Source organism: Gorilla gorilla, chromosome 13 (assembly GCF_029281585.2).
Source record: "Gorilla gorilla gorilla isolate KB3781 chromosome 13, NHGRI_mGorGor1-v2.1_pri, whole genome shotgun sequence".
NCBI lineage: Eukaryota > Metazoa > Chordata > Mammalia > Primates > Hominidae > Gorilla > Gorilla gorilla.
The window spans coordinates 57,521,590-57,539,027 of record NC_073237.2 but is presented as its reverse complement, the minus strand read 5'-3'; the positions used below and the strand labels follow the sequence as shown (position 1 = coordinate 57,539,027).

General features: G+C 36.6%; 1 protein-coding gene across 8 annotated transcripts in view; it reads left to right on the top strand.

Annotated features, from left to right (window-relative positions):
• KDM4C (lysine demethylase 4C) overlaps window positions 1-17,438 on the top strand; it is a 420,634-nt gene that overhangs the window by 307,596 nt on the left and 95,600 nt on the right. Inside the window, exon 18 of one of the 8 annotated variants that reach the window (XM_055350588.2) lies at window positions 14,548-16,192. The exons of the other annotated variants lie outside the window; for them this stretch is intronic. Coding sequence (XP_055206563.1) covers window positions 14,548-14,565 — 18 coding nt within the window. The 3' untranslated portion in view covers window positions 14,566-16,192. Of the gene's footprint in view, window positions 1-14,547; window positions 16,193-17,438 lie in introns of those variants that run through there. 8 annotated transcript variants of the gene reach the window in all.

Genomic DNA, 17,438 nt, shown 5'->3' with positions numbered 1-17,438 from the left:
CAGCGGCTTTCAGCCAGTTCTCCGTATATTACCCCTCACCCTAATTTCAGCACTTCCAGAGACACCTGGTATCACCAGTATCTTTGGCAAGTCCTGGAGTATGAATGGTCTGGTTTTGGCTTTTCTTGAGACAGAGTCTGTCTCTGTTGCCCAGGCTGGAGTGCAGTGTTGCGATCTTGGCTCACTGCAAGCTCCGCCTCCTAGGTTCACGCCATTCTCCTACCTCAGCGTCCCAAGTAGCTGGGACTACAGGTGCCTGCCACCACACACCGGCTAATTTTTTGTATTTTTAGTAGAGACGGGGTGTCACCGTGTTAGCCAGGATGGTCTCGATCTCCTGACCTTGTGATCTGCCTGCCTTGGCCTCCCAAAGTGCTGGGATTACAGGTGTGAACCACTGTGCCCGGCCACTTTTGGCTTTTTTATTTTGCTTTCTTAGGATGCAGCTTTCTCAGTTTTGTTGAAGTTGTCACTTGTCTTACTTTCTAGCTTCCTAAATTTTCTTTACTTTGTGTTTTCTTTCCTTTCTTTTTACTTGTTTATTTTTGAGACAGGGCCTTGCTCTGTTGCCCAGGCTGGAGTGCAGTGGTGCAGTCATGGCTTACTGCAGCCTTTATTTCCTGGGCTCAAGTGATCCTCCCACTTCAGCCTTCTGAGTAGCTGGGAATACAGGTTTGCACTACTATTTCCAGCTAATTTTTTTTTTTTTTTTTTTTTTGTCAGGGTGGGGTCTTTCCTTCTTGTCTAAGCTGGTCTCAAACTCCTGGGCTGAAGTGATCCTCCTACCTTAGTCTCCCAAAGTGCTGGGATTATAGGCATGCGCCACCGTGCCCAGCCCCCCTTTTATTTTTCCCCACCATTTGAACTTACAGAATTATTCCCTTTACTGTTTTTAGGGAGTTTGTGGAAGGGGTGAAATTACATTTGTGTGTTTAGTTTTGCCTTTTAACCCAGAAATTCCATGAAGTGACCACTGATGTTTTTGATATGGGGAAACAATGCTATTGACTTCTTTTTTTCCACTTTGAGGAGGAATTGACTTCTGAAACTATTTAGAAATATAAACTAATTTTTCCCTTATTTTAGGAGTAATTACAGAATATATATGAAAATTATGGAAAACTAGACCTAAGAAGCACAAACTTTATGAAACTCTTAATTAAATTTTTGTATAAATACACTTTAATTTCTTAAAACTAGAGAAAATGTTTCTGTTTATGGATATAAATAATTATGGAAATGAAATAGCGTTAGCAAAAAATAGAATTTGCCACATATCTTTAGTAAAATAATGTATCATAAACATGAGATTTTGGCACCGTATTTAGTTTTGGGGACCAAAGTAGACAAAAAAATTCTAATCGCTTTCAGTTCTGGATTTAGTAAATTAAATATTTTAAATTAAATTAACTGAAAATATTGCTTGCGAGTGAACATTTTTGCTGTCTGGACATTTTGATGTCTAACAATTTATGGAAGATACCAGCTTGACTGTGACTGTCACTTCCCCATAAGAACAAAGAGGTAAATTCATTGCCGATGGCTAATGACCAACAGTTCTTTGCAGCATAAATTCCTGTAAGCTCTTGTTTGGTCTGTCAGGATCAGAGCAGATTAATGTTTTTAAGGAGGGAGCAGAATTCCTGGTGGTCTCTCACTTGTTTATTCATTTATTCAATAAATATTTATTGAGGACTTAATATGTAGTTAGGTGATAAAGTTACTTGCTTTCTGGTCTTAACGATATTACAGGGTAATGGAAGTTATTGAAATTTAAACAGACAATTGCACAGCAGTGTGAAAAGTTTTATTATTGTAAAAATGCAAAATGTAGTGAAGGACCTTACTAGATTTGGGCATGAGACTTAGCAGTGTGGGACAGTAGAAAAACTTTCTGGAAGAAACAGTGCCTAATAATGCCTAATCTGAGCCCTGGAGAGCTAGCTGGGAGGGAGGGTTCAGAAGAATGAACAGCATGCTCTGTGGCCTGGCAGTGGAGAGAACTGTAAGGTCTAGGAACTGAAATTTCAGTAGAGCTGGAGCGTGAAGCATGAAGAGGGAGCTCTGAGTCTCAAGAAGTTCTAGGTTCTAGGAAGCCTCCCGTCTTTTGGAGCTGTGCTGTCTGTGTGGTGACTGCTGGCTGCTTACAGCTACCCTGCGCTTGGAATGTGTCAGTGTTACTGAAGAACTGCATTTCAAATTGTATTTAACTTTAAATTTGCTATGTGTAAAATCTGAAGCAGCTACATTTAAAAACTGAAGCACTTTAGATACAACTATAGTTTTGGTAGGCCTACCTTTCACATGTAACCACGCTTAAACATTTAGTATCCGAACTGAGATACGTTATAAGTGTAAATACACAGCAGATTTCAAAGACTTAGTATGAAAAAGGATGTAAAATATCTCACTGATTATTTGTATATTGTCAACATGATATTTTAGATTTATAAGATTAAAGTAAAATGTATTGCTAAAATCAATTTTGCCCTGTTCTTTAAAGTTTTAAAATGAGCCTCCTAGAAAAATTTTAAAAGATGCATACTGTGGAGTATGGTGGCTCACCATGTTGGCAGCAAGGTCAGTTTCAATAATCAGGTGAAAGATGATTTTAGCATGAACCTAGGTTGGAGATAAATGAATTGATACGAGGCAGGGTTGGTCAGGCTTGGTGAATACTCAGTCACGTTATGGAGCACGACAGAATAAAGCCAAGGTCCTGGCATAAACAGCTGGGTGACTGGTCCTGCAATGTGCAAGGCTCCTCAATACTGGGAGAGGCATAGGGTTTAGTGGGAGGAAGTATATATTGGACTTTCTTAATTTGAGGTCCTTGTAGACCATTTGGGTGTGGCTCAGAAGAGCGATATGCTAGGGGGTTAGAATCTTACTGCTCCTAGGTATGTAGTTGTTTAACAGAGTGCTCTTAGGTTAATAGTGACTGAAGGTATGTGATGTTTAGTTATTATTATCAGGGGACAGTGAACAACTGTTTTCTTCTAGGTGTCCATTTGACCAGTGATGATAATGTATCTATCACCCCATTCCCCTTTTGAAGTATAATAATCAAGTGAGACGACGTGAGTTCTTGAAGTCTCTTGTATATTCTCTCTTAGAATAAAGGGATTTAAATAAATTGAAAACAAACACAAGACCAGAAGGAAGTCCAGTGTTCTAGTGAAAGATAAATGTGTCCTACAGTCAATCAAAACATAATCTAACACCGGGATTTTGTTGCCAAGATGTGTGGCCACCTATCAAGGGGAATTTGCATTAAGAACTACACAGAATTTTCTCAAACCCATGAAAATGAATTTATTTCGGAATCCCTTTTAGTTTTAAATTGAAGTCTTCTTTTCACTAATAGTTTTCTGAAATGAAACTTCCTTAAAACAAAATTTTAAATTATGGACTTTTTTTTTTCTGTTGGGAATATAAAATATATTCCATCTTTCTTTAATAATAAAATGTTTTAGTCAAATAAATGGAAAAAGTAGTCAAATAAATTGACTACTTTTCATTACAGGAATAGCGCTTAAGGTTAATTAAAACTTTCAAATTTTTTTTCCTAGAGCCATCTGTTGCTTATAATTGAATTTAGAAAGTCATCAGTTTTAAACATGTATTTGCTTTGGACAAAGCAAAAAAGTATGGTCATGACATATTTTTACTAAATAGCAGACATATTTCCGCAAAAAGAATCATGACGTTCTGGCAAAGGTATAATTTTAATAGACTAATGAGCTTTCTGACCAGAGCTGACTGAGCTTCATCTGATTTTTACAATGATGAATTGACCGTGTCAAAATTTGCAATGTAGTCTAGTGAAATATTTTACTATGAAAGTTTAATTCTCATTTTTTATTTATGAAAGCAGTGGTAGTGTCAGAGCAGCTTATAATATGCTGGCCATTTGGTATGATTTATTTTAATAAGTGTCACTTGTTGATGCATTTAGTGATTGTTGACCCATATTTAATTCTAAAAACTCTAAATAGTGTGAAATGTAATAAGTCAGTGACTGTAGTTTGAAAAAGCAAAAGACAAAAAATTGTGATCCGCAGGTCTTTTCCTAGCTTTCACGATGTCACAGTTCTATATTTGACACCTGTTGCTTTGCGGACAATGGAGGGGTAACAGCTTAAAAAAAAAAAAAACTGTAATTGAGATCCGCATAAAAATATTTCTGTCACAAAGCATATATTTGAAATATAATAAAATCATCTTCATTACATCAGTTGGGGATTCCAGCTTGTCATCATTTTGATGGTTTTGAGAAAAATTATAGAACAAAGGTCACTTTTTCATTCATTTATCAGTTTTTTATTTAATAAATACATACAGAGATGATCATGGTGGCTTGCATTCAATGACAGGGGCATAAGATGGACAGGTCATCTCTCTCATGGGATTTACATTCCAGAAGGATGTATGGTATCCCCCTCTCCACCCCACAAAGGATTTAGATGAAGATTTTACAGAACTTTCAAGGATGTCATTTGTTCTTTTGGTAGTTTTGGAAGGCACAAGAGAAGGGCTAGAATAAAGCCCTTTTTCTCAGGTATTTCTTTACAGAGATATAATAGGCATTTCTGTTTCCTAATGTCAGGATATTTACATAGTATAGATCATTTAAACAAATATACTCTTCCAAATAGCAATAGTGTATGTTTTTCAGATATGATGGAATTATTTTAAGATCATTTTAGAAATGACAATAAACGTGTTAAAAAATCAAAATTTTAATTTTTATAGTGGTATTTGTTAACATAAAATTTTAAATTATTCAGAGCTCAGAGGAAAATGAAATATCTGTGAGTCATGAAACACTATGCATTGTAGTACTGCTCCAAATACTATAATGTCTTGGAGTTGTTTTTTGTAAATAATGCAGGCATTATATTGTTGTTACTTGTTTTATTGTACACAGTAAAAGGCATAAACTGAGTAGTGCTGCAGATATTTGCTTTAAAGTTTCTCTAGGAAGAAGCCATCCAGAGATAATTATCTTTTGATATTATCCTATTCTTACGTTTCTCAAAGCAATTCATAAATATTTTTTGTATAATAATATGAACATTACAGAGCTCTTTATTTCGCAGGTCAACTTAAAAACAAGAGGGAATCAGTGGCCCAGATATTTTTGGAAACAACAAGGAAATTTATATATTTCTCTAAGAATCCTATTTTTCATAATTAGAAAATGAAGGAACCAGCAACACAAAATCACTCCTTTTCCTGGCAGTCCTAGCACTGAATATATGTGCATTTTCAGGCTTCTCAATTTAGCCGGGCAAGCACCATTTAATTTCAAAACTCCATTTATCTTAGTGATAGCCTTTGAACTATTGACTCTCTTTTTCCTGTGTATGACAGTAGTATCATTTTTGTGCTTTTAGCCTCAGGCTGATATGGGGGACCCCTTCTTCCTATAGCTGTGGTGCATAACATAACCACAACGTACATTCTGCATAGATAAAGCACAACAGTTTTTGTAACTTCAGCTTGCTGTACATGTGGCGGGTGACAGCCCACCTGCATTGGGGAAAGCAAACAAGCAAGCAAGATGTGTTTGTCCTTAATTACATTCTATTTCTCTGAGAGATGTTCCACTTAAATGACAGACCAAGCTCAGAGTTTAGGTTATCAGCCTGAGACATACAAGGTGCAGGGCACCTCCAAAGGAGGTAAGGCTCAGTTGCACTGTTAACTGTGACTTGCTTATTTGAGGTTAGAATTCAAATATATAGATCATGTTAAGACTCTTGGTCTTTATTTTTATATTTTATTTTCAAAGGCCTGTTGTTTCAGTTACAAAAGTAACATGTTTATCTTCAAAATATTTTTAAAAACCAAAGTGTATAAAATCCAAAATGAAAGTCATCTTTAGCTCCATGCCACTTCACAGAAGTAATCATTGTTAACATATTGGAGTAATGATTTTTGACTTTTTTTTTTTGAGATGAAGTCTTGCCCTGTTGCCCAGGATGGAGTGCAGTGGTGCGATCTTGGCTCACTGCAAGCTCCGTCTCCCGGGTTCATGCCATTCTGCTGCCTCAGCCTCCCGAGTAGCTGGGACTACAGGCGCCCGCCACCACACATGGCTAATTTTTTTGTATTTTTAGTAGAGACGGGGTTTCACCATTTTAGTCAGGATGGTCTCGATCTCCTGACCTCGTGATCCACCTGCCTCGGCCTCCCAAAGTGCTGGGATTACAGGCATGAGCCACCGCACCCAGCTGATTTTTGACTTTTTTCTATGGAGAAAATAACTTGGGAGGATGCAGCATTTTACCATGCTGTGTTAGATTTAGGAGTCTTTAAATAGCATACTATATTGGTCTGATATGCTGACACATATATGTGAATCTGTTTTATAAAAATAATCAACTTTTTCTTAAGGGTAGTTGTATTTTTCCTCCTTTGGTCTTACTATAAACCCACTAGCATCATGACATTTTACATACATTTGCTTATTTTCCGCACTTAGAAGTTTTCCAGGCTGCATTTCAAAGCTTTTATGTATACAATTTGATCACCTCAATTTTACTAAAGGTAGTGCCAACGGTTTCTCAGGTGTACGATTTGCTGCAAAGTATGAAAGTATGAATGTAATAATAATGGTTGTAAGCTTTGGAGTCAGACAACCTGGGTTCACCTATCAACTCTGCCACATGCTAATTATTTCAGAACGTGCCAGCTGCCTTGAAACTTTGTCCCTGATTTTCCTGACAGCTCCCTGTTGTGTTCTTTTTCTTTGGCTACCTGGTTTTGGTTTCTTTGCTGGCTCCTTTTCTTCTGTCTATTTCATACATGTTTATGATGCCCTTTCTTTTTTTTTTTTTGAGACAGAATTTTGCTCTTGTCGCCCAGGCTGGAGTGCAATGGTGCAATCTTGGCTCACTGCATCCTCCTTCTCCCAGGTTCAAGCAAGTCTCCTGCCTCAGCCTTCTGAGTAGCTGGGATTACAGGTGTGCACCACCACGCCCAGCTAGTTTTTGTATTTTTAGTAGAGACGGAGTTTCATCGTGTTGGCCAGACTGGTCTCGAACTCCTGACCTCAGGTGATCCACCTGCCTCAGCCTCCCAAAGTGCTGGGATTACAGGCGTGAGCCACCGCGCCTGGCCTATGATGCCCTACTTTCTATCCGAACCTTTCTTCTCACTCTTTACATTCTCAGTGGAGCATTTGTAGAATCAAAATCACCATAATAGTAGCTTTTAACATTGTTCTGAGTGGCAAGTAAGATTCAGCATAGAGTACTCCACCAGGGCCTGGCTGTATAAGTGCTCAATAAATGTTCCTTCTTATTGTTATTATGATGTATTACACTACTAATACCATTACAACAGTGAAATGATGTTAAAATAATGATGAATATGTAGTCTACATTTTAAAATAAATGATATTAGGGTTGTTTTAAAGTTAACTTTTATCACGTGGAACACATTTTCTCATACATAGAATATTACGCATATTTAATTGCCAGGAAATTTATACATGTTTATTTAACTTTTTAAACAAACTTTAAATTTTAGGCCAGGTGTGTGGGAGGATTGCTTGAGCCTAGGAGCTCTAGGTTACAGTGAGCCATGATTGCACCACTGCACTCCACCCTAGGCTACAGAGCAAGACCCTGTTTCTAAAAGCAAAACAAACAAAACAAAAAACTTTAAATTTTAAAATAATTACAGATTCGTGGGAAGTTGTGACAGTTCTAAAGTTTTGTCTCTCAATTTCCTCTATTGGTTACTTCTTATGTAATTATAGTATAATATTAAAACCAGGAAAGTAACATTGATACAACAGGTGTATATAGTTTTATGTAATTTTATCACATGGAAATGTGGCTGTCATTTTTTTCACAAGGAAATGTGACTCCCTAAATGGGTAAAGGGAAGGTAAAGTCAAAATAGTAGTAATGTATTCTGGTTTATAGCACATGTGAAAATAAAGTGTGTGACAATTACAATGTGAGACATGAGGTGGACTAATTGAGAATATATTAAGGTTCTCACACCAGATTTGAAGTGCTACAATATTATTTGAAGATAGATTGTAATTGGGTATTATGAAGTGTAGTGTGACTAAGAATATTTTTAAAAGAGAGGTACAGGTTTAAGTCATTAGTGGAGATAAATGAAATAAAAATAAATTTAGCTAAATCAAAAGCAGGCAGAACAAGGGGAAAAGGGAACAACAAACAGACTGACAAAATCAAACAAGTAGTTGTTACAGTTTGGAAACCTAGGTGACATGGACAAATTTCTTATAAGAAACAAAACATCAAAACTCACCCAACAAGAAATAGATAAATAAGAAATAGTGTTTTATTTATTAATGGAGTTGAATTTGTAAACAAAAATCTTTCTAGAATAAAATTCCAGGCCCAGATGCTGTCATTGGTGTATTGTAAATTTCAGTATTACGATGTAAAATGTTAAAGGAAGAAATTATAGCAGTTCTACCTAAACACTTTTAAAAAATTAGAAGTGAAGGGAACACCTCCCAATTCATTGCATAGGGCCAGCATAACCCTGATACTCAACTCTTGCAAAGGAAAACTGTAGACCAATATTCATCATGAATATACATTTCAAAAAATCCCATCATAATAATTAGCAAACTGAATCAGCAGTATGTAAAAAACTTAATTGGGTTTATCCTGAGAACATAAGGCTTATTTAACTTTTTAAAATCAATCAATGTAATTAGCTATGTTAACAGACTAAAGAAAAGCCATATGATTAATATACTGGAGAAAAAAACATTTAACTGGATTTAACATTGATTCCCAATAAAAACTCACAGCAAACTATCCACAGAAAGAACTTCCTCATTCTAATAAAGCATACTTACAAAAAAACCTACTGCGAACATTAGACATAATGGTGATACACTGAATTCTTTCCTGTGACTGTGAACAAGGTAATGAATTCAGTTCCCATCACTCCTATTCAACCTCATACTGAATGCAGATCCTAGCTGGTGCTGTAAGGCAAGAAAAATGAATTCAAATCATACTGATTGGAGGAGGACATGATTATTTCCATAAAGTCCCAAAGGTTTACAAAAAAAGCTAATAAAACCTACGAATGAGTGTGTCAAGTTTTCAGGGTACAAGGTTTAAAAATTTCATTGTATTTATGTATGCTAGCAATGAAAAATTTGAAAGTTAATAAAAATGCATTTCCATTAATGCTAAAATAATGAAATACGTAGATATAACATGAAAGTATATATGCAAAATCTGTATATTGAAAACTATAAAACGCTAATAAAGGAAATCAAAGAGTAGCTAAATAAGTAGAAAGTTACACCTGATTGGAAGACACATTGTTGTTAAAATATTAATTCTCCACCAAATTGATCATAGATTCAGTGTAATTCTAATAAAATTTCCAGCAGGATTTACTATAGAAAATGATAATCGAATTCTAAAATTTATGTGGAAAGGGAAAGCCAAAATAATTTGGAAAAGAACAACAAAATTGGATGAATCTCACTACCTGATTTCAATGCTTATTATAAAGCTACAGTTATCAAGTTAATGTGGTGAAGGGATAGACATATGTAACAATAGAAAAGAATAGAAATTTCAGGACTAGACACATACATCTATGGTCATATGATTTTCAGTAAAAGTTCCAAGGCAATTAGTTTGTTATTTAAGTGATGTTGGAAAAATTTGGAAAATAAATACATAAAATTGAATCTTGATCCATACTCATTTTATGTACAAAAATGAACTGAAATTGGATCATAAACAAACATCAAACCAAAAACTATAAAACTTATAGAAGAAAATCTTTGTGATCATGGGTTTTACGTCACAAAAGCCCTATGAGATTTCTTAGATAATTAGATCAAAATTTTGACCCATTAAAACAATTGAAAAGTTGAGCCCCATAAAAATAATACACTTCTGCTCTTTGAAAAACACTGTTTGAGTCTACGGCCATACCACCCTGACACGCCTGATCTCATCTGAAAGACACTGTTTGAGAAGCCACAGACTGGGACAGAATATTTGCACAACACACACTTGATAAGGAACTTGTCTCCAGGATATATAAAGAACTCTTGACACTCAACAATAAAACAACCTTATAAAAAACTGTGCAAAATTTTGTCTTACACTTCACTAGAGGACATACATAGACAGCACATAAGTACATGACAAAATGCTTAATGTCATTATCTGTTAGGTAAAGCAAGTAAAACCACAATGATATGTCACTACACATCAATGGAATAGTCAGTGTTAAGATAACTGACAGTGTCAAGTAGTGATGCTGACGTTTAGCAACTGGAATGCTTATAAATTGCTTGTGGTAATGCAAAATGGTATAGCCATCTTGGAAAACAGCCTGGCAGTTTCTTATAAAATTAAACATACAATTTAGCATACCATCCAGCAATCCCACTTCTAGGAATTTACTTAAGAGAAATGAAAATTTATGTTTACATATATCATAATCACCAAAAAAATGGAAACAACTCAGTGTTTTTCAACTGGGGAATGAATTCTCAAAACATGGTACCTTCATACAATGTAATGCTACTCAGCACTAAAAAGGAACAAACTAGAGATTTCATCAACCATGGATGAATCTCAGATTCATTACCCTAAGTGAAAGATGCCTGACTCAAAAGGCTCCGTACTGTTGAATTCAATTTATGTCACATTCTGTAAAAGCAAAACACACAAGGACAGAAAATGGATTAGTGCTGGGCCTTATGCATGGGTGGAGTCACTGACTACAAAGGGGCACAAAGAATTTTTGTGCTGATGGCACTGTGGTATATCTTGATTGTGGTGGAGGTACACAACTGTATTTTGTGGAAACTTACAGAAGTATACACACTAAAGGGTGAACTTTATGTTATTTACATTGCACTTTGAAAATTAAATATAAAACCCTATATGCTTTTAAAGATTTCATTTACATTTGATGTACAATGATTGTACATACTTATGGGGTACAGTGTGATCTTTTGATACATGTATACGTTGTGTAATCATCAAAACCATATTTTTAATGTTAGTAGATTGACTGTGGAAATGACTGATACTAATGATATCTCAGTGATGTAGGGAGAAGGACAAAGTGGTGAACAAAAGTAGTAGGAGAAGTAGTGAGAGGAAAGAATGTAGATGATCGGAGAAGGGGAAGTGTTTTGGGAGATGAGAGCTACAGTCCATGACAGCAACATTCCACCCCATGCTCAGTGTTTACTCTCCTCTGGACAACATGGGACTCTCAGGGGTGGAATCTTCTTCATAGAACGCTTTTGGCATAGATCTACCTCCATTTAGAATGTTACGATCTAACATAGCTATTTCTGTAGCTAAAATCCTACTCCCAGAATCATTAATTAGATATTACAGTTTCTATTGCTTTTTCATTGTGATAATTTTCTCATTGCAGATTAAATGAGATATATGCGATGTTAGCACAATGGTTGGCACTGAGTAAGTTTCAATAATTTACTCATGAAGTAATTATGACAACTCTTATTTTATATGTTATATAGATAATAGTTGAAGAGCTGTGTAAATCCTGGACTCCTGACCCAACTCCCATGTTCTCTCCCACTAAGCTATACTCACCTTTGTGGTGGTAGCTTCCTGATATTCTCAGAGGCTGAAAACAAACATGGAGATGCAGAAATTAATTGTTTCCGGTATTTTCCAAGAAAACGATTATCTCAGTTCAGTTATACTGCCTGTTTTTTGTTTGTTTTACTTTTCATTTCAGAGTACTTTAAATGTGTGCAGTGTGATAAAACTATATCTGCATTATTTCAGCCCTTGGGAGATATAGGCTGCAGGTGAATGGGAGAAATATTCTTAAATTAAGTTTGAAAATATCCTCACATGGTACCATTAGCCTTGCAGGGCCCATCAAATTGTAGTTCAGTCTTGCCTGGTGTCAGATCTGTTTGAAAGCTTTGACAAACAGTTGGTCTGTCAGAGACAGCTAAAAGCCTCAGAGAGGTGCAGAGAGACGCATACATCTATCATCTAATAAACTCCACTTGTGGCAGGTGTCTCGGAAACCTAACTCATAGTGATGTGGGCACATGGGTTTTGTTAATCAGAAATAACATTTTAGCATTGACAGCTTTTAAAAAAGACAGTTCTAGATAGGAATTTGCTATCTAAAGAACAGCAAACTAATCTTGCCTTCAAATAAAAAGATTGTAGTGCATCTTACTTTATAGAGAAAAAGGATGTCATTATTGAGCTTATTTCCTAACATCTGAATCTTTTAAGTGCTGAGCAAATTTTTTTTTTCTTTCTGAGTTGGAGTTTCGCTCTGTCACCCAGGCTGCAGTGCAGTGGCGCGATCTCAGCTCACTGCAACCGCTGTCTCTTGGGTTCAAACAATTCTCCTGCCTCAGCTTCCCAGGTAGCTAGGATTACAGGCATGTGCCAACTTGCATGGCTAATTTTTTTTGTATATTTTAGTAGAAATGAGGTTTCACCATGTTGGCCAGGGTGATCTCGAACTCCTGACCTCAAATGATTCACCCACCTTGGCCTCCCAAAGTCCTGGGATTACGGGCATGAGCCACTGTCCCCAGCATTGCTGAGCAATTTTTATATAATCTATTCTTGAATCTCAATCAGAATGAAAACTTTTGTTTAGAAAGTCACGTATAAATGATGTTTGACCACTTTATTTTTCAGCTTATAAGTAAGTTTTGATCAAGTCCACGTGACTGTCTTTATATTATAAAGGAATGCGTATATTTTTGCAATATTCCAGGCATCTTATTAAATTCAGATTTAGCAATTTACCTATATACTATTTGCAGTTTTCATTACTTGCTAGTAACCCTAAAGGACTAGATCATTGAATTAGTTGTTTTGCTGAGGCTTTTTGGCTGCTGTATAGGGTATCACTAAGATAATGAGTGAGCCTAGCTACCCATCCAGCATGGACATGCTGATACGTTTTTATTTCTGTATATCTGAATGCACATTTTACATGAAAAGGTATGTATTCTATTTGAATACATCATGAATTTAGGAGTTTACAAAGGTCTCAGGATGTCTGACAAGATCTGCCATACCCAGCGAATGGATGATTTTCATCCTTGAGAATGATGAACTCCTTAATTTGTATATGAAGAGCAATAAACAGAGTCTCCTCTTTCTTGAACAAAAGTAGGGATATGAAACAACTTTCTCCCCAAATGGACCCCAGCAGAAAGCATCCCAGCTGTGATGGTGGGCATGATATGCAGTCAGTCAGACAATTCTGCAGTCAGGTGTTTTGTTCAGCATCCCCCAGAACGGATCCCAGCGCATAATACCTCTGTACATGTAGTAAAATGACTGGTAATCCATTCTGTCTATGCTCGGTTAATGGTTTGTTTTTGGTTTTGTGTTTTGAAGTTCAACTGACCTGTTTCATCTTCTATGGTTTGTTTTGTCTCTGCCAAAATTCATGTTGAAATTCGATCCCAGTGTGGCAGTGTTGGGGGGTGCGACCTAGTGGAGGTTTTTGAGTCTCTGGGGTGCTTCCCTCGTGAATGGATGAATGCCCTTCTGTATGGGTTAAGTCCTCACTGACGGAATAAGTTAGCTCCTGAGAGAGTGTGTTGTAAAAAAGAGTCTGGCTTCCTCGGTTTCTCTCTCATACCCTCTTTCACCATGTGATCTCTTTGCACTCCCAGCCCAATTCTGCTTTCCACAGTGAGTTGAAGCAGCCTGAGGCCCTCACCACATGCAGATGCCCAATCTTGAACCTTCCAGCCAGCAAAATCTTGAGCCAAATAAACCTCTTTTCTTTATAAACTACCCAATCTCAGGTATTCTGTTACAGCAACACTACTTATCAGGAAGGACAAGCTGGTGAAGAAAAGAGGGAGACTCCATCTCCTGGGCATACTCTTTAATCATTCTGAGGATTTTTTTTTTTTTCTTTTTTTGAGACAGAGTTTCACTCCTGTCACCCAGGCTGGAGTGCAGTGGTGTGATCCATTCTGAGGATTTTTATTTGGGTGAAAATTTAAATCTTGGGTGTGATAATTTGTTAGTTTATTCTCAAAGTAGGTCAACCCTCCCTTTTCCTCAGTCATAGAACAGTAGCAACACAGCTTATGGGATAGAACGAACATTTATGGCACGTGAGCCTTGCACTGAGTGCTGTGCCTAGTGCCATCACATGTGTTAACTTTGTGATCCTCCACACTTCTGTATATATTTGGTATTTCAGTCTCTTCTTTGCCAGGCCAAGTTCTGGCCATCCTACTGTAATAAAACAACAGCAAGAACAACAGAAGAAAAAAAAACCCAAAATCTTCCTCTTGCGATACTTTATGCTAAGCATAATTTCAAACCATTTTTACTGGAAACTTAGATGATTTTTAAGGAAACATAAATGGTAAACAGTTTATTCAAGGAATACATATGGGAAATGTCTGAGCTGGGATTAAATTAGTTTGTCTCATGCTAAAGCCCATGCTATTTTCACTATAATTTATTAAAATCTGGCATATTGGACTTTTAAAATTTGCATTGTGTTTTTCAGGGAAGGCTGGGAATCTAGACACAGCAACAATAACAACAACAACAATAACAATGAAGGCTCACTGTGAAAACATCAGTTCGTTAGGAAAGTTACATCCCCTCCGCCACTGTTTCAGATGCTGTTTCTCATTCTCCATGGGAGCAGCCAGCATCATGTTTAGGATGGGGATACAATAGCCTGAGCTCCTGATTGAGTCAGACCCTGGACTTTCCCTTTTGTATCTTTCATTTTCCTCTGGATCCTCACACCTTTGTGTTTAATTTTTTAAAATTTCATTTGTTGACTTCCTATATGGGGTAAAATGACTTCCTTTGATTAATGTACTTTCTGTATCCTAGAGTTTCCCTTTCCCTTTGTGATTTAGTCCAACGTGTCCTACTACAGCCTCAAAAATTGTCATTGGAATCAAAAGCTTTCCAAGGTGCATCAGGTTAATGATTTGGATGCATCCTGAGGTTGTCTCCTGTAGCATGGAGGCATTATAATAGGAGTCTCAGAAGTTACACCATTTTTCTACAGCACATCACAGGCCCAGAGGCTTGAATCTAAGAGAATCCACTCTATGTCTGTCAGCCTGAATCCTACCTTCTTGCTGCACAACAAAGCAACTGAACGTATTTTGAGTTTAGGTGAAAACTATCACTCATTCATCAAAGTTCTATCTGGGTGATATATGCTATCGAAAACAGATGTGGACACTGGGCTGACAGATGTTGAGAACGGACCTGATAAGCTCATGTTATCACACATGCTGTGGGAAGAGAGGTCATTGGCATTCAAGATGCAACACCTACAATATGGTGAATTAAAGATGCCATTTGCATGGATCTTGGATTAGTGCTTGTAATTTGATTTGCGTATTTACATTGCTTTGGACATACAGTTGTCATCCTATGCCCCTCCCCTCAACTACGGCTGAAAAAAAAGTAAATATGAAATAGAATAGCATGCTATTTAGCATTTATCTGTAGGCTATACTAATGTTTTTGTGTTGAATATTCTTTTTCATTTTGGCAGCTCTGCACTAGGCCAGACATTGTCTAGTAATCTTCCAACAACTCTTTCATGTTGATATCTTTATTCCCATTTTATATTTTGTAAAACTGGGGCTAAGAAGGGTTCAATAATTTGAGCTCATACAGCCACTAAGTGACAGAACTGCTCAACCATTTTGCTGGCTGTACTGCCTCTGGAATATGGTGGAGTCAAGAGAAGTGGGAGGTCTATGACTCCCAGGAACACCTTTAAGCTGCCTCATCAATCCTGAGTCTCATCATCATTGCCTGGACTTCACAATGTAAGTCAGCCCATCAAGGCAACACAGTGCATGCACCACATTTTCAACTTGCAGAGCAGTCAGTCTACAGAGAAAGATGTCTATCTAATTTCTGTATATTTGTCAAATAATGGCATGTCTGAGCCATGGCAGGAAACACATGGTCACCCTCTTACCTTGGGTTTCTCAGGTGTTTTGGCCAGCAGATATTTAGGCTCTGGGATCAAAGACCTCCAGGTTCCACATGTGAGGACCTCCAGCACAATTAAAGGAAAGTTGATCAACATGTCTGTTTAATTAATGTTTCTAATATTTCTTTAAAAATCAAGTTTTGATGAGAAAAAAATTAAAGACAAATTATATCCAGAATGTTCCCATTTATTTATTTATTTTTTAATGCATTGGGAGAAGACTCAAGGAATATGCCATATTGTGGTTGTCTCTGGATGACAGGATATTGGGTGCTTTTTAAAAAAATAATTTATACGTGCTGTGGTGTAATTTGCAGCTTTTCTGTAGGAACTTTTTTATAGCTTGTAAAATCAATGGGAAAAAAGTAAAATATTAAATCAGGTAAAATGTTATTTAAACACCTTAGTTTTTTATATAACTTTGCCTAGTGACCCCAGTAGGAAGGACATGGACACAGCTTTTAGCAGAGAAATTGTTCCTAGGTTTCCTTTTTTTTTTTTGTCTTCAACACAGAGCCTCTGGGTTTTCTTTTCTTTTTCTTTCTTTAAAATGCTGGACACATTTTTCTTATTAATGTTCACAATTCCATATTCATGTTCTCCTTAATGGTTCTCTTCAACATGGAAGGTTCTCTTCTGATATCTTTAGTAGTAATTTTCAGAGAATCCTTGTTTTACTTGCTGGCCAAGCCCAAGGTCTGTATTTTATATGTTTTCCATTATTGTCTTGCATTTTAAAGGTCCATAGTTTAATTAGCTTGAGTATAAATTACCTTCATCCTTTTCTAGAGGTCCCATAGCCAAAACAATAACTTAAATACAAATATGCTGAAATATCTATATTTACAATGTTCTTAAATATCTTGAAATCAATCTATACTTATCTGTTGGATGTAATTTACATGTACACTGGAGGTGTCCATGAGCAACCCCATGATTGGATGATTGACTGGGAGAATTCACAGGATGTAACATGTAGTTGTACTCACAGCTAAGATTTATTGCAGTGAAAGGATACAAAGCAAAGTTTGCTTATACATCAGTGCCCAGGTTTTTATTGAGGGCTGATCACATAGGCACCCTCTGCCTAGCATGTACCAAAATTTCAGACTCCCAGAAGAAAAGCAGGTTTACAGATTCAGCATAAACCATATTGTTAGTACATTTTTGGTACAGTGAGCCATTCTTATCAATGAATGGTGGCAAGCTTCCTGAAATTCAAGTTCCTGTATGTCTGCCAGGGGCCAACCTTGGAAGCAGAACTTTCAAGGCATAACAGTTTCAGGCCTGTTGTATTAACTCTTCTATTCAACATGTAATAAAAAGCCAGAAATATTCTTTAGTGCCAAAGGCCAAAATGAGTTTGTTGAAGTAAAGAATAGCCCCATTATATACATTAATCTCTACAAGAGTGACTTTGTTTT